Source organism: Ascaphus truei, chromosome 11 (genome assembly GCF_040206685.1).
Source record: "Ascaphus truei isolate aAscTru1 chromosome 11, aAscTru1.hap1, whole genome shotgun sequence".
Lineage (NCBI taxonomy): Eukaryota > Metazoa > Chordata > Amphibia > Anura > Ascaphidae > Ascaphus > Ascaphus truei.
The window spans coordinates 6,416,380-6,439,415 of NC_134493.1; the positions used below are offsets into that span (position 1 = coordinate 6,416,380).

Below are 23,036 nucleotides of genomic sequence, written 5' to 3' on the forward strand. Positions count from 1 at the left end.
TACAATACAGTAATATTCAAATTAAATAAAACCCCGCGATCGCCTGTTCAAGGCACGCAGGTAGAGTGACTGATTCAGCCTCTCTCTTACTGCACGTCTCTTACAGACAGCTGGAGCTCGGTAGGATTCACACAGCAGGGACCCCCGCTGTGTTAATACGATGGGTCATTTGTCTGCTGCGGTCGACCTAACGAGGTATTGTGGCATTTTGCATTTTTTATCCCGAGTTGTGGCCGAATCATGGCAGCAGCATCTGTAGATAGAATAGATAGGAATGGGGAAATAGCTAGGGGTCATGGAAGTAGAATGGGGGAAGTGGGAGTTTGGCAAGCAGGGAGACACCCATACTAAATACAGATACTAGAAAACTTCTAAAGACTGAATCAAATTGAAGTAGCAAGGTAGGAACACATAAGATAATAGCACAGACTGTAAAAAAACATAAATGCATGCTTGCCTGACAGATACAATTGGGAAGCTTGAATTAATAGATACAAGGGAGCACTATGATATGCATAGGCATTACTCCAACATGGTTTGATGACTCATGACCGAGTAGTTAATTTAGAGGGTTATTCTCTTTTTCGGAAGGATCGAGCAAATAGAAGATGAGGTGGAGTATGTTTATATGTTAAACCGGATCGAAAACCTATTATAAGGGAAGATGATTATGAAGGGAACAATGAAAATTTAGAGAACTTGTGGGTTGAAATTAGAAGGAGGGGCAAAAGTACAAAGAAAATATTTGTAGGGATATGTTATAAACCACCAAATATCTGTGAGATTGAGGAAGCCAAAATACCTTCGCAAAATCGAAACGGCATGGTTACATACAGTAATGTGTGATTTTAATAATCTAGACATACACTGGGGCAATAACATTAGCATTACAACAAAAGGAAAAAGGTTTTTGGGGTTGCTAAAAGACAATTACATGACCCAAATTATTGTGGAACCAACATGGAGAGGGGCAATACTGGATTTGGTAATATCAAACAATGTACTGTGGAAGAAATAACAAATATTGAAGTATTCAGGTATTACATTCCCTCTGTATTTACCAGGGAAGAATCAATTGCAATAGTAGTGTTCCAGGTGGAAGCCACAACCGCTATATTAATGAACATTTGAATAAATAAGTTACAGTAGACGTTCATAGGCAGCTAGATAAAATTAAAGTAAATAAGGCACCTGGCCCCGATGGCATACATCCAAGAATTCTTAAAGAGCAGAATTCAATAATAGCCAAACCGTTAAATTCACTATTCAAGGACTCCATTTCCACAGGCTCAGTACCACAAGATTGGCATAAAGCAGACGTGATGCCTATATTTATAAAGGGAGCTAGATCACAACTGGGAAATTACAGACCTGTAAGCCTGACTTCAATAGTGGGGAAATACTTTAAGGTTTAGTGCAGGATAATATTCAGGAATACCAAATGTAAAAATATTACTGTATTAGTATTAGTCAGCATGGATTTATGAAGGATAGATCATGCCAAACAAACCTTATTTGTTTCTTTGAGGAGGATAGTAGGAACTTAGACCAGGGTAATGCAGTTGATGTGGTCTACTTAGATTTTGCAAAGGCATTTAATACACTTCCACAAAAGAGGTTTGTGTACAAAATAAAGCAAATTGAACTATTTGCACCTGGATTGAAAACTGGTTGAAGGATAGACAACAGAGAGTTGTAATAAATTGAACTTTTTAGGTTGGGCTAAAGTTGTGGGTGAAGTGCCTCAGGGATCAGTACTGGGGCCCCTTCTTTTTAACTTCTTTATTAATGAACTTGAGTTTAGCACAGAGAGCAAAGTCTCCATCTTTGCTGATAACACTAAATTGTGTAAGGCAGTTCAATCTGAGCAGGATGTAATTTTTCTAAAAAAGGACTTGGATAGACTTTAAACTTGGGCAGGTAAATTAAATGCGGATAAATGAGGCGAATCCTTGATGGAGACGGATTTAGGAGTACTTGTAGACAGCAGGCTTAGCAAAAGCATCCAAAGTCATGCAATAGCTGCAAAGGCAAACAAGATCTTCTCTTGGATTAACCAAGCAATGGAAGGGACGTAAACATAATTATGCTCCTTTATAAAGCATTAGCAAGACCACACCTTGAATGTAGAGTACAAATTTGGGCACCACGCTGTAGAAAATAAATTATGGAACTAGAGAAAGTGCAGAGAAGAGCCACCAAATTAATAAAGGGGATGGATAATCGCATTTATGAGGGGAGGATAGCTAAATTAGATGTTTCAATCAGAAAAGAGGCATCTAAGAAGGGATATGATAACGATAGATAAATATATTTGGAAACAATAAAAGGAGCTATAAAAATAATGATTCATCCGAAGGGCAGTACAAATACAGGATCATACCTTACCCCATGCTGGAGAGCGCAACCCTTTCATTACCTTAGCTGTTAGCCACTAGGGCAGGCCTGCCCAACTCCAGTCCTCGAGAGCCGCAAACAGGCCAGGTTTTCAGGATATCGCTACTTCAGAACAGCTGGCTCAATTCATGGCTCAGTCATACTGAGCCACTAATTGAGCCAGCTGTGCTTAAGTAGGGATATCCTGAAAACCTGGCCTGTTTGCGGCCCTCGAGGACTGGAGTTGTGCAGGCCTGCACTAAGGTAATGAAGGGAGGGTGGGGGGGAGAGTGGTAAGTAATGTATTTTAATATCGTCAATTTTTTTTTTTTATTACAGCATACCATTGAATGAAAATGTGCCTATCTAGGCCGTCATTGAGAAGGTCTAGTTATCCACAGTGACAATCAATGATTTGTTTAAAATTTATTTTTAATGTCGTTCTTGAGATATATTTATTTATTGAGAAGCGCAAGCTCCAAGGGGAAAATAATAACAGCAAAATTGCTAATTTATTCCATAAAATGCAAATTAAAAAAAAAACAGAATAAAAAACACTGATTCTGTTATTGCAAATGATAAAAGGCACAGGTACCAGGTATTAAGATGTTAACTACGGAGGTGTCCAGTTATCAAGCAAATCCTAGGAGGTCTTTAGCTTCTTATGGAACAATACACAAAGCCGATAATAGAACCTGTTGGTAAATAGAGTCCCCACATGAAAAGTCCTCATATATAACAGTGGATGGTACTGCTGCTGGTGAGGACTAAGATAGTGGAAATAGTTAGTAATACAGTGTAAAGCTATAGTTGGTGCTCCATTCATAAAATGCAGTCCAATTAATTAGCTGAAACTTCCCTCTCAGAGGATATCAAGCAGTAAGCATGCTGATCATTCACGCAGAAAAAGTGCTATGAGATACTGGCAGGCAGAATAGTAAATGCAAAAGCTCCTTCACAGACCTTTTAGCAGGCACACCAGCTGCTGTATAAATCACAGTCAGGGTCTTTGCAGGCCAATCATTGGTGGTAATACAGTGTCACCTTTGCTCTTCATGCCTGTGAAACAGAGGGGTCCGCCTTTCAGGTCCTGGCTGAAGAGACATCTAATAGATGTTCCTGTAGCTCTTTGACTCTGCTTGCAATGTGCAAGTGACTCCATGTCTCCGTCAGTGATGTGATGACATCACCTGGTAAATTCAACAGGATTAACCCTACACGTTTCGTCACCGCTGTGGTGACTTCATACATGCATACAGTGGCGAGAAAAAGTTTGTGAACTACTTGGGTTTTTCACATGTTTCAAACCTAAAATGTTATTTGATCTTAATCGAAGTCCTACAATTGTTACAGCACGGATGGGCTGATGTCTATACACTGAATTTGTCAAGCAACCACTCCCTCAAGTTGTGTTTATGTTCCCTGAAGAATCCGGCTGTTCTTTTGATGTTGAGTTGCTTAGATTTTTTTATTATTTATTCTGTATTTTTATTATTCACTCATTTTATTTCTGTCCATTCCGATTGACATAGTGGTCATTTTACTATTGTTGATTGAATAGTCTGTTTGTACTATTAGCACGTTTTACCACTAGGTGGTGCTGTTGCACTGTTTTTACATCGGGGGAAGCTCCAAACAGTTTATTTCTTCCACAAATATTACATCCGAAAGCCTGTCCTGTTTCCCCCACAACATAAGCGGAACCTCAGCTCTCCTGCAAGCCAACAGGTATTATGCACCACTACATGCCTGGAAGCAACATCATCAGTTTATTTCTTCCACAGAAAGAGACAAGCGACAGGGTACCTTTGATGGTCACATATAACCCACATCTAGATGCCCTACGCAAGATCGCCAGGGAACTACAACCCATTCTCCAGGAAGATACAATTATATATATATATATATATATATATATATATATATATATATATATATATATATATATATATATATATACAAATATATACAAATATAACTGTATGCTCATCTGCATGTCTTAGGCAGGTCTGCAACCCCGCATTTCCCCATTATCACCCAGCATACAGCACTTCCACTGCAGCAAGGGATTCTGGGAAATGACATGCAAATGAGCACACCGTGTCACTTTTTGCCTCAAAAACCATTTTTAACATGGTTCCCTATAGGCTTAAGCTTGCTGCATGGTCACAGCTTTGAGCACAGCCAGGGTTAAGGTGCATACCCAGAAAACCACCCACAGACAGCTGTTTCGACCTTGATGGGTCTCATCAGTGTGGGGTTGATTTTAAATAGATGATACCGTTCTGTGGCTAACGAAATGCTTTTATTTGTGCGAGCTTTCGACATACACTGATCTCTTCTTCCGGCGATGTTACAATGAATGAAGCAAGCAAAAGCTATACTATAAACAGTGTCTATTGGAATGTTATCTGTGCTGGTCCTTCCCCCGGTGTGGATGTGTTTTATGGCTGGAGGTGTCAAAAGGTTCCTGAAAGCAAGTGATGAAAGAGTGTGTATGTGTATCAGTGTGAATAAAAATGAATGGAGAGCCCACAGTATATACAGTGCTTTACAAAAGGTGTGTGTGGAGTGGGAGTGGATATAAATGGTGTGGGTGGGTGTGGAAATGTGAGAGTTAGTAGCACAACTAAAAGTGTGTGTGGATACTATGTGGTCCCTATTGGTGTATAGGGATGGAAAAACAAGGAGTATAAGTATGTGTGAGAGACAGCTGTGTGTGCATACATATAGCACAGTATGTACAGACACGCGGAATAAGAGACAGTCCTGTTGGCGAACATTTCTCTGACTCTGGCCATAAGATGAACGATCTGAAGGTTGCCATACTCAAAGGTAATCTTAAAACACCGAAAGAGAGACGGTTGCATGAATACAAATTTATGCAACTGTTCGGGACACTTAGCAGTGGCCTAAACAGAGATCGAAATTTTATGAGTCATTACTGACAAGTGAACTCTCTTCCCATGAGCGCAAAGGCCATGTCTGTACATACTGTGCTATATGTATGCACACACAGCTGTCTCTCACACATACTTATACTCCTTGTTTTTCCATCCCTATACACCAATAGGGACCACATAGTATCCACACACACTTTTAGTTGTGCTACTAACTCCCACATTTCATCACCCACCCACACCATTTATATCCACTCCCACTCCACACACACCTTTTGTAAAGCACTGTATATACTGTGGGCTCTCCATTCATTTTTATTCACACTGATACACATACACACTCTTTCATCACTTGCTTTCAGGAACCTTTTGACACCTCCAGCCATAAAACACATCCACACCGGGGGAAGGACCAGCACAGATAACATTCCTGTAGACACTGTTTATAGTATAGCTTTTGCTGGCTTCATTCAAAGTAACATCGCCGGAAGAAGAGATCAGTGTATCTCGAAAGCTCGCACAAATAAAAGCATTTCGTTAGCCACAGAACGGTATCATCTATTTATTTTTTGATTATTGAAGCTCGGCTAACACGGTACTGATACCTCTACATGTATGTATGTATACATATATATATATATATATACACATATATATATATATACAGTATATATATATATATATATATACATACATACATACATACATACATATATATATATATATATATATATATGCAGAAAACAAGAAGAAAAAACAGGCGCACTCCTAGTGTGATAAAGTATAAAAAAGTATATATGGGATTGTAAAATATAAAAAGCGCACTCACAAACAGAGTAAAAATAAATGCATTTATGAGATATACTCAATCGCCTTGAAGTTGTGAAGGGAATGTATCAGCCTGTCCCGTTGGTGCCACCTCTGGTCTATTCGTTGGTTCAGCAAGGTGCACTGGAGCCACCGCAGCCAGATGATGTAATAATCAGCAACACGGTCAGAGACTCCCTCCAGATACACCTCCCACAGCTCTCACTGCTCACCAGCAGGCAACCGCAAAACCGGAAGCGACAGCAGTCCCAAGCAAAATAGCAACAGCTCCAAGGTACTCTTTCCGTTCGTGCAGTAATGTCAGCCACAAACTCGCCTCTTTGGGAAACGCCCTACGCATTTCGTCACTAAGGACTTCGTCAGAGGGTTTTGCGGTTGCCTGCTGGTGAGCAGTGAGAGCTGTGGGAGGTGTATCTGGAGGGAGTCTCTGACCGTGTTGCTGATTATTACATCATCTGGCTGCAGTGGCTCCAGTGCACCTTGCTGAACCAACGGATACACCAGAGGTGGCACCAACGGGACAGGCTGATACATTCCCTTCACAGCTTCAAGGCGATTGAGTATATCTCATAAATGCTATTATTTTTACTTTTGTGAGTGCGCTTTTTATATTTTACAATCCCATAAATACTGTTTTATACTTTATCAAACTAGGAGTGCGCCTGTTTTTTCTTCTTGTTTTCTGCAGATATCCTTGGGATTTGGTGATCCTTATATTCGGGCAGCAAAACTTCAGTGGACTAAGTACATTTTTTGGATTTTCAACCGACATCTGGTTTTTATTTTATTTTTTATGTTTCATGTTTTTTATTTTTGTTATAGATTCCAGTTGTTTTTATCACAAATTCACCCTTTTGGGGATTCTTTGGTCAATAGCCTTGTTAACTCTATCTAATTTACACAGCTGATTTATCCTTATCAAGCTTCCTAAGGCGCTACTCCAATTTGTTTGTTATATATATATATATATATATATATATATATATAAATATAGTAAAATTATATTTGTTTGTTTTATATATATATAAATATAGTAAAATTTAAATATATATATATATATATATATATATATATATATATATCTATATCTATAAATCTTGTTAGCGCCAACACCGGATGAACGGCTGTGGCAGGAGACGTGAAAAGCAGGCATCACACGCAAGACGCGGAAGTTGCAGACGCACCCTGACATCACGGAGAAGACTGCGGTCCAACAAACACTCTGGCCGAGCAGTGGAGGGGTAAGTGAGACAGCAAGTGAGTCGCAGTACCCCTCAGGATCCGGCAGCAACTGCATATTAAAGCTAGGAGCGGCAAAGTGAAGAGGTAAAGCGCCCATATCTGCACTATCAGCGGAGACAGGGATTATGTGCTAAGAGCTGTGTAGGCTCTAAGTGAAAGGCTACTCACCAGTTTTGCCTAAACACACACCTGAATACATCTTCACTCTATGAGGGTTGAAAAACAGAGTGCACAAAGTCTGCTCAAGAGATCTGTGACTTATTTGACATCTCTTTCCTCTTGCCCAGCCAGCAAATATCATAGATACCAGAAGCACACAGTGTTGCCATTCCCCATATCACTTATACCAATTTAACACAACTTAAAGTGTTTCCACCAATACTGGGATATACACTAAAGAACTTATCATTTTTGGATTTTCTAACAAGTAGTTCTAAGTGGATGCACCTGTTATACTAGGGTGGACATTAGAAGATCTTTAAGATTGTTACCCATGTATATGCAAATACAATATATGTATGCTTAATCATTTTGCAAGTACTGTAACAAGTGTTTGTTTTAACAGGCCCCTATTGGGGCATTTTTTTAATTAAGTTTTATGTGTTTAAATGTTGTTTGGTTTATTTATTACCCAGCTGGGATAATTTCATATTTTTGTATTTTATTTTCAGAACTATTAGGTTTTTGATATTATTAAAAGTAGATTTGTATCGCACACATTTAGAGAGTGGTCTCATTTGAAATCTCTTGACCTCTAAGAACTAGGGTTCTTTTTTAACCGATTCCGTGCGCAGGAGTATAGACAACTTTTTTCCTTTCTGTATACATACATACATACATACATACATACACACACTTGTGAGCACATTCACATGTCCTAGGCAGGTCTGCAACCCAGACTATCACCATTATCCCCAGCATACAGTGCTTCCACAGCAGTAAGGGATTCTGGGGAATTACATGCAAATGAGCACACAATGTGTCACCTTTTGTCTGAAAACCCATTGTTACATGGAGCCCATATAAGCTAATGCTCGCTGCTAACACAGCTTTAAAAGCACAGCGTGAAAATCAGATGCAAAGCCAGATAAACCATTTACAGACATGTTTCAACCTTAATGGGTAGTTGGTTGTACAGTACTGCGCACACACACACAAATCATGAATATCTGGCACTCATGTAGTGATATAATGACCTGGTGCTTATGTCATAAAAAATAATAAAGCATACATTACCAGCAAAGGTAAGGAGACAACAGCACTCAGAAGGTATAAGCAGCTATAAACTGTATTAAAGAAACTTGCACATATATCCAACGTTTCGGTCCCGTTCAGCGGACAGAAACGTTGGATATATGTGCAAGTTTCTTTAATACAGTTTATAGCTGCTTATACCTTCTTAGTGCTGTTGTCTCCTTACCTTTGCTGGTAATTTAGGATATGTATGCATGATATATATATATATATATATATATATATATATATATAAAGAAAAAAGTATAAGGTGCGCAAAACGGATTTAAAAGAGTGTTGCAATGATGTCTATGAGTGCTGCCACAATGTAATGGGTGTACTCCACCCCAAGAGCGTCTGCTTTGATATTTTTGGTTGCAGGCAGATAGGAGATTATAAAATGTAATCTTGAGAAGAAAAGTGACCATCTGTACTATGTACTATGTATGTATCTGGCTTGGCGAGCACCCAGACAACAAGCTCCTTAGATGTATAACCAATATTTGTGGTCCGTCAATATTGTTATTGGATCCTCTGTACCTTCCAGGTGTCTACATTCTTCGTGTGCTAATTTCATGGCCAGAAGTTCCCGATTCCTGATAATTGCACTCAGCGGAAGATATTTTTTTGGAAAAAAAATGCGCTGGGGTGTAGACTGGATTGAGGAGTCTTCCTCTGTGAAAGAACAGTGCCCACACCAACATCGGATGCGTCAACTTCGAGAGTAAATGGAAGCTTGGGATCAGGATGAATAAGAATGGGTGCGGACACAAACGCTTTTTTTAAGGCGAGAGAAGACTGAATAGCCGTGGGAGGCCAGGATGTGGGATCTGCTCCTTTCTTAGTTAATGCCGTAAGAGGAGCCACCAGGGAAGAAAAGTTCTGAATGAATCTACGATAGTAATTGGAGAATCCTAGAAAACGTTGAATGGCTTTGAAAGTGGTGGGTTGAAGACAGTCCAGTACGGCTTTAACTTTATCAGGATCCATGGTAAGGCCAGTGTTGGATATTATATATCCTAGAAAAACTGTAGATGCTTGATGAAATTGGCATTTTTGCAGTTTGGCAAAGAGTCGATTCTCCCGTAGGCGAAGGAGATCTTGTTAGACGTGGGACACATGTTCCTGCTTGGATTTAGAAAAAATCAGAATGTCATCCAAATATATAATCACGAAAAAGTTGAGAAGGTCCCTGAAGATTTCATTGACAAAATCTTGAAACATGGCTGGGGCATTGCACAAACCAAATGGCATGACCAAGTACTCATAATGTCCATCTCTGGTATTGAATGCAGTTTTCCACTCGTCACCTTGACGGATACGGATAAGATTATAGGCCCCACGTAAGTCTAATTTTGAGAAAACGTTAGCGCCTTGTAGGCGATCGAAAAGCTCCTATATGAGGGGAAGAGGGTAACGATTTTTAATGGTGATTTTATTATGACCCCGGCAGTCAATACAAGGTCGTAGTGACCCGTCCTTCATAAAGAAGAATCTGGCACCGGCTGGAGAGGTGGAATTACGGATGAATCCTCTCTGAAGATTTTCGGTAATATATTCTCTCATGGCCTTGGTCTCAGGCATGGAAAGTGGGTAAGAAGCCCCTCTGGGCGGAGACGTGCCAGGAAGTAACTCAATAGGACATTCGAAAGGGCGATGTGGAGGTAACACCTCTGATTTGACTTTATCAAAGACGTCGCTGAACTCGGCATACTCCTCAGGCAACAGTACCCGTTCCTTCTCCTCAGACATGGTGGTAGCACAGACACTCCTGGATTCCATAATGCATAAGAGGTACAGTAGGTGCTCCAGAGGATAGGATCCTTGTTCAGCCAATCCACCCGAGGGTTGTGAATCTGTAGCCAAGGAAGACCAAGAATGATTCCTACGGAAGGTGTATGTATCGCATTGAATTGGATCTTCTCCAGGTAATCATCTCCTGTCATAAGGTGAAGGACCTTGATCAATGAGATGAAGGCTGGTTGGAGTTGTCTTCCATCGATGGCCTCAAGGCCTATGGGATTCTTCTTACATCTGAGGGGAATGTGATGACGTTCGGCGAAACCTTGGTCTATAAAATTGCCTCCGGAACCTGAATCAAGAAAGGCAAGAGTAGACACAAAGAATACGCTACCAGAAAGGGTGATGGGAAGGAGGATCCTAGAAGGGTTCAGTAGAGATAGGGGAAAGAGAAAGAGTCCCCAATGAGATTCTCCTGGTTCCCATGGGAACTTCGCGTCTCCCGACTTATTGGGACAAGAATAAGCAAGATGTCCGGGTGTACCACAATAAAAACAAAGGCCAGAATTTTTGCAACGTAACTTCTCAGATTTAGAAAGACTAGTACCTCCCAGTTGCATGGGTTCGGAAGTGTCCATTAGATGTAGTTCCATTGTGCTCATCTGAGCGGGGTTAATCCTTGAAGTGAGGTTCCGGTAATGGGCCCCCTGACCTCCTCTCCTGGATACGATGGTCCACTCAGATGCAGATAACGATAAGGTCTTCCAGATAGGTGAGGCGATTGCGAGTTACCAATTCGTCTTTCAGGGTTTCAGAGAGGCCCCGCCAGAAAGCAGCTGATAAGGATTCATTATTCCAATCTGTCTCTGCGCAATGGTCCTGAATTCGAGTGCGGATTTTGCAACTGGACGGTTACCTTGGGAAATATAGAACAAAGTAGAAGCAGCAGATACCTTGCGGCTGGACATATAGAGCACACTACGGAAAAGGCTCAGATGTCTTGTGTGAGATCAGACCTCCATTCCCAGATGGGAGAAGCTCAGGCAAGTGCGTTGTCTGTAAGGAGAGAAACAATGTACGCCACTTTGACGCGTGAAGAAGTGAAGAGGCAAGAATTAATTTCAAACTGGATAAAGCATTTATTTAGAAATCCCCGGCACTCATGGGGGTCCCCTCCATAGCAGTTGGGTGTAGGTAGACGGGGATCGTGAAGAGGAGGAGAGGTCGTCATGACAGAGTGCACTACTCCAGGAGTGACAGAAGTAGAGACAGGTCGAGCCTCATGAATAGAGTGAATTAGGGATCTGAAGATTTCCTGGAGAGTTCGCATATGATGATCATTAGCCTCTAATTTCTCCTCAATATTGGACAGGACGTTGGCATGTGTGCTCAGGACTCTTCCTACCTCAGCGGGGGTCGAAGTTTGTGTGGCTGAGCATACTGTAACGCGTAGCTCACCACAAACGAAGCGCAACCGCGGTGCTGAGGTAGGGAATTGAGAAACGCCAACCCACAGCCACGCGGGCGTGCCTAGGATGTATTTTAGTCCTGCAAGCAGGGTCAGGAGTATGGAAAGTAGAGTAAACGTTATACTTGCCAGGTCCGGATTGGAGAGTAGCGGATAGTTGGAGTACTTTGCCAAGGTCAGGATAGGAGAGTAGCGGATCGTCGGGGTACTTTGTCAAGGTCAGGGTTGTAGATATCAGGATGGTCGTACGTAACCAGGTCAGAATTGGAGATATGAGGAGCCAGTAACGAAGCAGGGTCAGGCAGCATGGGGATCAGGAACAAGTCAGGCAAGGCACAAGACAGGAACAAGAACTGAATGCAGCAAGGCACAGCGTCACACAAGATTATGCTCAGCAATGATAGTCTGGGCTGAGCAGGTATTTAAGGAACTTCCCACCAATGGGAAGTGGGGCCGAACAAGAGGAAACGTGCTAATGGGCTGCTGGGTCGTGCAGGTGCGCCCTATTGTGCAGCCTGATTATGTCTAGGGGCGGAGCTATGTCCCGCACGTCACCGTCAGGGGGTGCCGATCTGATCGCGTCACTCACGCACCGCGCATGCCCATCATCCGAATGGGAATGAAGCCTGGAGTCGGGTCCAGGGGAAGCCTATCTTCCGTGCGTCACTTACGTCAAGGGTTGGCGACTCGATCGCGTGCCACTCACGCACTGCGCATGTCTGTCTTCAGAGCGGGGGCGGAGACTGGGAATGGATCTGGGAGGGCAGACTGATCGCGTGTTGCCCGCGCTCCGCGTGCAGTGGAACCGCCGTGGGAACGCAATACTTGAGTATCAGAAGTAGAAGGCTGAATAGGTGCGTTCCGGCCATCAGGATGGCGAATCCTCACATACATACACACATATATACACACACACACACTATGTATATTTTATTTTGGTTAATTACCAAAATCACTATTGGCCACATTCGACTAATAGGGATCTTGGCCATTAGTCTAGAGAAGCTAGTTGTTGCTTATCAACTTTTGTGTTCCTGAGCAGCAGTATGGTTATTCCCTTCCACCTGTTATTTGTCTTTCCCTGGCTATCATTACGTTGCATCTAGCTCTGCAGACTTTACCGATATCTTATATTTTGCCTTGTATTCCACTTGCACTTCTTACCCCCTGCGCTTTTGTTTTTTTTCCAGGCTTCTTTACTTTTTGCCTCTAGCTCTGCATAGATCCCTTTTTGCCCTTTTCATTAACTGCCTTGGTGTGAACATTAGACATGAAACATGATTTATTTAACTTATATCACGTCTTTTGTTGTTGTTGGAGTTTCGTGTTCCTTCCGAGGGTTCCATTCTCCGGATAATTTATCATATTCTTCTGCTAGGAGCCGCTAAAAAAGATCTCTAGATCCAACATAAAAATCTCCAATAGTAGAACAGTTGCGTCTTAAAAACACAAGAACTGTTCTTTGCGAATACGTGGAAATACAGTACGTGGATGGCAACCTCTTGCGTGCAGTATAGTGTTTCTACATTTTCCTTTCCAATAGATATCGGTGTGAACCAATTTATCCACATTCAGATATAGGTATAGAACCAAGAAAGAATTAAATATGATGAAAATTATGCTAATAAGAAAAAACTAGCTGATAAAGATTAACATTTTCAAATTTGCAAAAATCATAAAGCCCTTCTACAGAGCCTTTCCAGTTAATAAGTACATTGTCAATATAGCGCTGATAAAAAAAAAACCTAATGTACATGTTGACGAAAGGGGGTATTATCTCCAAACACGTGGGACTTCTCTCATTAACCCATGAAGAGGTTGGCATAGGAGGGGGCAAAACAAGTGCCCAGATCAGTCCCACGTGTTTAGAGATAAAGTGTCATCAAAAACAAAATAATTGTGATCAAAAACTTGATACTACCTAAAATTAAGATATGTGCAGGTAAAAGTGAAGATGAGGCCTCTAAAAAATATATCTAGTCAGACCATAGTCATGTGCTACAATGGTGTAGAGGGAAGAGACATCAAGAGTCACCCAAATATAATTTGGATTCCAATGAAAATCAGTGACAAAAATGTTGAAGGCGGACTGCCAGGATTCGCGTCAGCACATGGTGAGGTGCTATTTTACTGCTCACTTGCAGTAAATTCTCACCTCTTAAAGAGCAGTCTGCCCCAATTGCTTTTTTTCATATTGTTTATGTATACATGCTCTTTCAGGAGGTGTTTTTACTTTAAAATCAACATTTTCATTTCAGGAGATATAATCAGTTGAAATAAATAAGTGTCCTAGAGCTCAAAATCTCCCCCGAGCCTAGTGCAGTCTGGGGTTACCATTGTAAGTAGGCTCAGACAGCTAGAGATTTGTAAAACAATTATTTTTTAACACTAAAATAACTTTTTTTAAGCATAAAATGCTCACGGGTACAGTAGGTTGTTTGTATTATAGGAGTTAAACTGGTACTGCTGCGGCCAAGTTTATTCGAGCATTTGCCCGTTCTTGGCCGCAGCAGTATCCTGGCGCGCGCCGCAGGGTGACGGGCGCGCGCCGAAGCAGCGGAAGAGCGCCCTCCGATCGGGGCGCTCTCCCTACCGCTGCCGGGTCCGCCGGGTCCCCCGGAACCCCCTGCCGCCGTCCCGCGATCGCGGGACACCAGGGCTCCCTCGGGGAGCCCTGGACGCGCGTGCAGGGGGCGCTGGCACCCGGTGATGCGCGGCACGCTGAGGGAGTGCGGCTCGCAAGCCGGGACATTTCCCGGCTTGCGGAATGAGCCGCACTCGGATAAACTGTGTCGGCAGTGTATATGGTTGTTGGGGGGGGGGGGGGGGCAGGACATTTTGGCTTTCACGGAGTGTTTTGGGGTCAACTTGTCGCTCAATGTATACTTTAAATCCCTGTCGACAGTTTTTCTAAAAAGACCCTTCGCAGTCTACATGAAAAATAACTGTGTCCTCCTTTTAAAGTGGTGAAAATCAGATTGAAGAGCCGGAACTACCATATAAAACATGCCCCTCCAGACTTTGGGCAATTAAAAATAAAATGTAAAATAAAATGAAAAATAGCTAGGAAAAAAATAAACAAATACAAGATTAGTAATCTGCTTTAAAATCATACAGGTGTTACTTAACCCCGAAAAACTTGGCCAGAATGTTACCGGGGATGTCCCACATAAGTCCTAAGGGTCCTAAGGGTTGCGGCCAAGGCGTGTCATTTATCCACATGTCGTGGTCGTTCCCGGAGGTGGCAGTGGTTTGGAAAATGATGCATAGATTGGCGCAGAGAGTGCTGGGCTCTCCTTTCTCCCTCGACCCTTGGTCATATCTCCTAAACAGACCTCACGAGGCCATGATTAGACAGCAAGACAAGCCGACTACCCATATAATGACAGCAACACGTTGCACTATAGTGGCTCTATGGATGAGCCCGGAAATGCCAACCCTCAGCCAGATCAAAACAAAAATATGGTATCCTCTTAAAATGGGAAGACTAACAGGTGTCCTGAGGGATCCCTCTTCAAAATTTCAGAAGGTCTGGCAGTCACGGCTGATTTACAAGGGCCTTAATACCCAGGGACTTCCTCCTCTTAACTAGTCCAATATTCTCCCCATAACGACCTGGTCCATGCTATGGCCAAATACAAGGATGGTCCATAAGCTAACTAAATAGGCCCCGTCACCATAAAGACCAAAAAAAATATCTCAACATCCCCTGATGTGACAGAGGGACGTCTACATTACACAGTATGCTCCTCCCCTTTTCTATTCCCTACCTCCTATCTTCTACTCTTTTCTCTCCCATGTTGGATAGCTACTTAACCAAATTGTACAATGTAAGGTCCGGGGGAACACCTATCCCTAAGGGGGTTCCTCCCGCGACCTCACTTACCTGCGCTCCGGCTCTCCCCCTTCGCCGCCGCGGGCGGGATCTTCCTTCCCCTCCGCTCCCCGCGGCGGCTACTGAACTCGCGCATGCGCGCGCACGGCCGAGGACTTTTACGTCCTCCCTCAGGGGGAGTTTACGCCCCCAGCTGAGGCCGCGCGCGCCTCTCCCGCGTGGCGCACACGCCTGATGCGCGTGCACCGCTCACAAGCTGCATATCCAGCGCAGCTGTGGTAAGTTTCTCCCTTCCAATCTCCATCTTCCCTGGGGCCGCTCCCTCGTTACTCCCCCTCTCCCTATTGGTCCTTCCTCCTACTTATACCTTGCTCAACCATTCATTCTTTGGCTGAGCATAGCTTTGTATGACCTGTGTTAACCACGGTCGTGCCTGCCTCAGTTCCTGTCTCTTTTTGTCTCCTTAGTGATCCCTTGCGTACCGAACCGGCCTGGCTGTGGATCCGCTGTGGTCTTCTACCCCTGGTCTGTATCCTGACCTCCTGGACACCCCTGGTCTGTATCCTGACCTTCTGGACACCCCATGTCTGTATTCTGACCTTCTGGACACCCCGACCCCTTTACCTCTGTTTGCGGATTCCGACCTACCTCCCGGCTCTGGACCCCAGGCTCTCGGTACCACCTATATTCTGGAATCTCCCTTCTCATCTGGCGAGTATCTTACTTTATCTTATACTCCCAGACGGTTCCAGACGCCTATTTTCCACTTTCCAGGCGTGTCCCCATAGCTGTGGGTGCAGTTTGTTACCCATCTCACCTCAGTTTAGGGGTCCCTCCTTGTCCGTGGTGACCACAGCGTAACATACAAGTGACAAATGCTCTTAACTTAAAAAGTGTATGTATATCTTTGCTTTTTGTTATTTTTATTTAACATTTGCTCATCGGGAGTGTTGCACCACTCCCTCCCATCCTCTCCCATTTTTCTTCTGTACACCACCCCCCAGAAGTGTTGGAAAAATTTAATAAAAGAATGCAAGTTTAAAAGGGAATCATACCGAGCTCACTTTCCAGACACACTAGGTCATTCTTTGGGCGGGGGGGGGGGGGGAGAAATTGCACCATTATACTTCAGCATATCTATATATTGTGACAGGGCTGCTTGCATTATTGTGGAAGTTAAAGGCATGTTTGCTTTCTGGCATAGAATGCACCACTTTTCTCTCTTTCTTTCTGTTTATGTCTTTTTTTTTCTTTGCTGGGACCAGCGATCTTTTTTTTTTGTTTCCTTTATCTGAAACTGTACTAACCTTTAATGTGGTGTCCTGAGGTCAGTCAGTACAATACAGGTCTGGTTGGAGTAAAACACAGTTTGATGTTACACAGCCATGGGCAGTCCCTGTTAAAAAGGAAAAGGGCGTTGCCTTCCTGCATACCATCCAGGGTGGATTATACCATGGTATGGGGGGGGGGGGGGGGAATTAAAGTAAGTGATACGGAATGTCATTTATTTTGCAGAGTAAAGACATGCATGGGATGTTTGTAAAATGTACTGTTTTTGGGGCTTGCTATAGAAAATTGTATGTTATGTGAAGTGTATTATGTTTGCTAATTGTGTAAGTTTTGGGGAGACAACTCCCCTGTGTGGTATACTTAATTTGGTTTGGTCCAAATTAACCAGTAATAAAAGGGAGGGGGTTTCTTTCCCGGGGGTCTGCTGCACTCCTTGTTGTTGCTGTGTGATAGGAGGTTGTTATTTTTCTGCACTCCTTGTTGCTGTTATGTGATATGAGGATGTCTGTGGAAATTCAGTGAAAAGATGCAAACTTTCTAATGCAGATATTGCTGGCTACTCTCTGTATGGAGACATCACGCTGGGGGAACTGGTTGTTGTACACCAGAATGTGGAATACCTAATAAAAAGAAGGTTCAGAGAACAGCAGAAGCCTCTTCCATTCTTCCCAGGGTCTGATGCTGCGGCTTCTTTAAACAAAGGCTGGGACGCAACCTTTCACAATAAATATTTTTCAAAACGTTGTACACTACCGACACACTTTATTGCTCATCGGCCAGATCCGCAAGCCGGGAGATTTCCCGGCTTGCTAGTGGCCGCCCCTCGGCGTGCCGCGCACGCGTCATCGGGAGCCTGCGCCCCCTGCACGCGCGTCCAGGGCTCCCCGAGGGAGCCCTGGTGTCCCGCGATGTGGGGGACGGCGGCAGGGGGTTCCGGGGGACCCGGCAGCGGGAGGGAGAGCGCCCCGATCGGAGGGCGCTCTTCCGCTGCTTCGGCGCGCGCCCGGCACCCTCCGGCACGCGCCAGGCTACTGCTGCGGCCGAGAACGGGCAAATGCTCGAATAAACTCGGCCGCAGCAGTATATCTGTACCAAAGGCCAATCTGATAAGGCCAATCTGATTGGTCAGTTGGTCTGTCACTCACCCTCTGGCCAATCAGATTGGTCCGTGGACCAGCCCCGCTCTGCACGCCTCATTGGTCACACTCACCCGCCGCCGACACAGTTATCAACGCTGCCCGCTGCTCGGTGCCGCCGCCTCACCTCTCCTCTCCCCCCCACGCCCCCTCATACCCACAGCAAACCCCAGCCTCTGCACCGCTACCCACGGCCAGCGGCGCCCACTCCTCGGCACCACAGCCTCACCTCTCCCCACATCCCCCCCCCCACCCCACACCCACAGCAAACCCCAGCCTCTGCACCGTGGGGCCAGCGGCGCCCGCTCCTCAGCACCACAGCCTCACCTCAAACGCCCCCCCTCCTCCACCTCACCTCTCGACCGCAAAACTCCCGCCGCCTCCCGCCGAGTAACCGACGCCGCCGCCTCTCACACATTGCCGCCGCCGCCTCATATACAGTACTATCGCCGTGAGCACCAGCAGCCAGATACCTCATCATCCCGCCCCCCCCGCGGCCGGCCGGGAAGCCGGGAGGCGCCAGCAGCTATCACCACCCCACAACCCCCCCCCTGCGGCCGAGGTGGCGTCAGCAGGTATCGACCACCCCGCCCGGACCAGCGGCCAGGCCGGGAAGCCGGGAGCGCGAGCAGGTATCAACAACCACCCCCCACCCCCCCTTCGCGACAGGGCAGAGGAAAAAGCAGAGGGGGGGGGGCACACACAACAACAACAACAACAACAACAACAACAACAACAACAAACACAAACTGACACACGAACTGAATGTCTGAAACACACACACACACAGACTGACACACACACACACACTGACTGACACACAAACACAGACTGACACACAAACACAGACTGAAAAACACACACAGACTGAAAAACACACACAGACTGACGCGCACACACAAACACACACTGACGCGCGCACACAGACTGGCACGCGCGCACACAGACTGGCACGCGCGCACACACACACACACTGGTATCAACAACCACCCCCCACCCCCCTTCGCGACAGGGTAGAGGAAAAAGCAGAGGGTGGGGGGGCACACAACAACAACAAACACAAACTGACTGACACACGAACTGCCTGTCTGAAACACACACACACACACACACACAGACTGACACACACACACACTGACTGACACACAAACACAGACTGACAAACACACACAATGACTGACGCGCACACACAAACACACACTGACATGCGCGCGCACACACACACACACACACACACACACACACTGACGCGCGCACACACACCCACCCACACACCCACTGATGCACACACACACTGACTGACGCGCACACAGGCACACACACTGACGCGCACACAGACTGGTGCGCGCACACACACCCACTGACTGCCGCACACACACACTGACTGACGCGCACACACGCACACTGACTGACGCGCACACACGCACACTGACTGACGCGCACACACACTCACTGACGCGCACACCCACACCCACTGACTGACACGCACACACACCCACTGACTGACGCGCGCGCACACACACACTGACTGACGCGCGTGCACACACACACTGACTGACGCGCGCACACACACCCACACACACTGACTGACACGCGCACACACACCCACCCACCCACACACACACACACCCACTGACACACACACACACACACCCACACACACTGACTGACGCGCGCACACACACACCCACACTGACTGACGCGCGCACACACACCCACCCACACACACACCCACTGACGCACACACACACTGACTGACGCGCACACAGACACTGACGCGCACACACACGCCCACTGAGACGCGCGCGCACCCACACCCACTGACGCGCACACATCCACTGACTGACGCGCACACACCCACTGACTGACGAGCACACACCCACTGACTGACGAGCACACACCCACTGACTGACGAGCACACACCCACACCAACTGACTGACGCGCGCACACACACCCACTGACGCGCACACACACACACACTGACTGACACACACTGCATGAAGCTGTAAAGGAGGGGGGAACGGAGCTGGAAAGGGTACTGACGCGCGCACACACACCCACACACACTGACTGACGCGCGCACACACACCCACACTGACTGACGCGCGCACACACACCCACCCACACACACACCCACTGACGCACACACACACTGACTGACGCGCACACAGACACTGACGCGCACACACACGCCCACTGAGACGCGCGCGCACCCACACCCACTGACGCGCACACATCCACTGACTGACGCGCACACACCCACTGACTGACGAGCACACACCCACTGACTGACGAGCACACACCCACTGACTGACGAGCACACACCCACACCCACTGACTGACGCGCGCACACACACCCACTGACGCGCACACACACACACACTGACTGACACACACTGCATGAAGCTGTAAAGGAGGGGGGAACGGAGCTGGAAAGGGGCCGGGGGACCGGAACGGTAAATGGGGGGAGGAGGGACCGGACCTGTAAAGGGGGGAGGGAGCTGGATTGATGGGACCGGGGGACAAACAGAGAGGGGGGAGACAGGGGAAGAGAGAGGGGGTAGACAGGGGAAGAAGAGAGAGAGGGGGAAGAAGAGAGAGAGAGAGAGAGAGAGAGAGAGAGAGAGAGAGAGAGAGAGAGAGAGAGAGAGAGAGAGAGAGAGAGAGAGAGAGAGAAGACAGGGGAAGAGAGAGAGGGAGAGGAGAGAGAGAGAGGAGCAGGAACATTACATCACGGGCAACGCCGGGTCTCTCAGCTAGTTATACATACAATTACTATTAAAAAATATATCCAGTATCAATTCAAAGTAATCTTTTCATCTCACAGGCTGTACAAATAACAAAGGAAAGGGCAAGTATGAAATTACTTACTACTTAAAAAGTCTTCGATGACAGATTTAGTATAAACTTTTCACAAACGATTGTGGGCCATGTTTAATAAGAAGTGCTACACCATGAGACACCTTCCGTGCTGGAAAGTGGCTTATGGAGTAGCACTGCTCAGTAAATATGGCCTTGCATGTTTTGTTAGAAGGCAAAATATTATAATGATATGGCAAGCAGGTTAAAGCAAAGGCAGCAAAACACACAAAATCCAAGGGGAGCATGGGGGAGAAACAAAAAAACATTTAAGTGCAGCAGAATGGCAACGTGGAAATAAAATCCTCCAAATGACTTGGCTCTAAGCAAAGCAAAGGCAGACCATTATTTGAGAAAGCAACATGACTGCTGTTTACTGGTCAGGAGTCAAAAACTATATTTTTCAAATGTGTGGCCCATACGGCAGGTATCCTTCATAGCAGTAACTACCACTGCTATAAAGCTATGCCAACTTTCAGGATAATAATTATGGCACAGTCAAGCATGGAATCTGTATCTGGCACAAGCTACGGGGGACCCATTTCCTTTTGTATTTAGTCTTGCAGCAAATGGGATCGGTTAGCCCTGATCACTTGGGAAATGCTGTACATAGAAAAAAAGACAACCCGAGAAAGAGACAGTCACAAATATGGCTGCAGGCAGTAAGTTCTGTGGCCAGACTCTAAAAACAAACTTAACATACAGTATAGAACACAGTGCAGTTCACTACACTGTGCTGTAGATGTTAAGTATATTTATAGAGTATGTTTCATGACACCAATTCTGTTGCGTAGCAGGTAGGGAATTGGTACTAGCATATGAAAGGTTCTGGGTTCGATTCCTGCGTGTGTATTATATAAAAAAAAAATTATGTTCAATTCCCACATGGTGTGGTGGTGTTTGTGTGTCCGTTATCAATAAAGTATTGAATGTTTTAAAAAAAAAAAAGAGGTGTTTTTAAATCGGGAGCCACGCTCAGACCGTGTTATAAGCAGATCCGCGTTGTAGCAGACCACGTTATAACGGGGTTGAGCTGTAGATAGGTATTTCACGGTGTATTTTTGTCATATTGGATGTAGCTTTGGGCTTCTTTGTTTTTTGTTGTATACAATTAGAATTAGTCACGTTTGCTTGTTTATTGATGTGTAAAATCCGGTGTATACATAACACACAAATGTGTGTTTTGTTCTGCCTACGAAGTACAGTTTGTGTCTGTGTAGTATATCTATAACTCAGCAAACCTTTAGCCCAGAACATCAATATCTGTGAGGCAAAATATTGCTCAATGAAATGTAAGTTACTGTATCAATCATGATTTTACGCTGTTTCACAAGGCTTACACTGGTATGAGAATGTTTAATCTTTTAACTACTCTAGACATTTTGTGTATTGTATGTTACGTAAACCTTCAACATTAAAGATAGAACAGTGCTTGCATAAAATAGCCCACCTGAGAGATTGTAAAATATTTCAAAGGACACACTGGTGTTTATCCATTGTGGGATCGCCACTATCACATTCAACCACTTCTCCCAGGGTGGGGAGTGTAAAACAAGAGTACATTCTGTCTTTTCAGTGCAATTGATATTCTGTTGGTAGGACTGAGGCAGGGTGAAGGATCCCACAGTGACATGCAGTGGACACAAGCTCTGTGTGCTGTTGGTGTTACATTTCTGCAGTTTAAGTCGTAGTTCCAATGTATATTCAGGGATAAAAATCCTATAAAAAAAAAAAAAAAGCATAATAAACAACTATTTCGATCTATAAATCAACATGGTCTCAGAGTATGCAAACTACAGATACTGTACAGTATATTAAAAACAAAAATAGTGCTGAACAATACCATTCTAGAGTCTAATGTGATCAGGAGACATTTCTAATTAGGATAAAAAGTATGTGGATCATTGCAGAAAATAGGACACAGTTTATAACAGATAAAATGTAAACATAAAACCATGACAAGAAACATGCAAAAAAAGAAAGGAAAATATGCCATTCCCCCTGTACCACAACATACCTATAACTAGACTTTACTTTAAAGAGTACATAAATATACGTTTCCACAAAACTATGAAGAAAATCATTACAGTTAGATATTTCCACTCTACTTGCAGTAATAATGTTTGAG

General features: G+C 44.8%; 1 protein-coding gene across 1 annotated transcript in view; it reads right to left on the reverse strand.

Annotated features, from left to right (window-relative positions):
- The window catches only part of PGAP6 (post-GPI attachment to proteins 6), a 172,843-nt gene that overhangs the window by 68,313 nt on the left and 81,494 nt on the right, over window positions 1–23,036 (reverse strand). Inside the window, exon 5 of the mRNA XM_075565213.1 lies at window positions 22,359–22,627. Coding sequence (XP_075421328.1) covers window positions 22,359–22,627 — 269 coding nt within the window. The remainder of the gene's footprint in view (window positions 1–22,358; window positions 22,628–23,036) is intronic.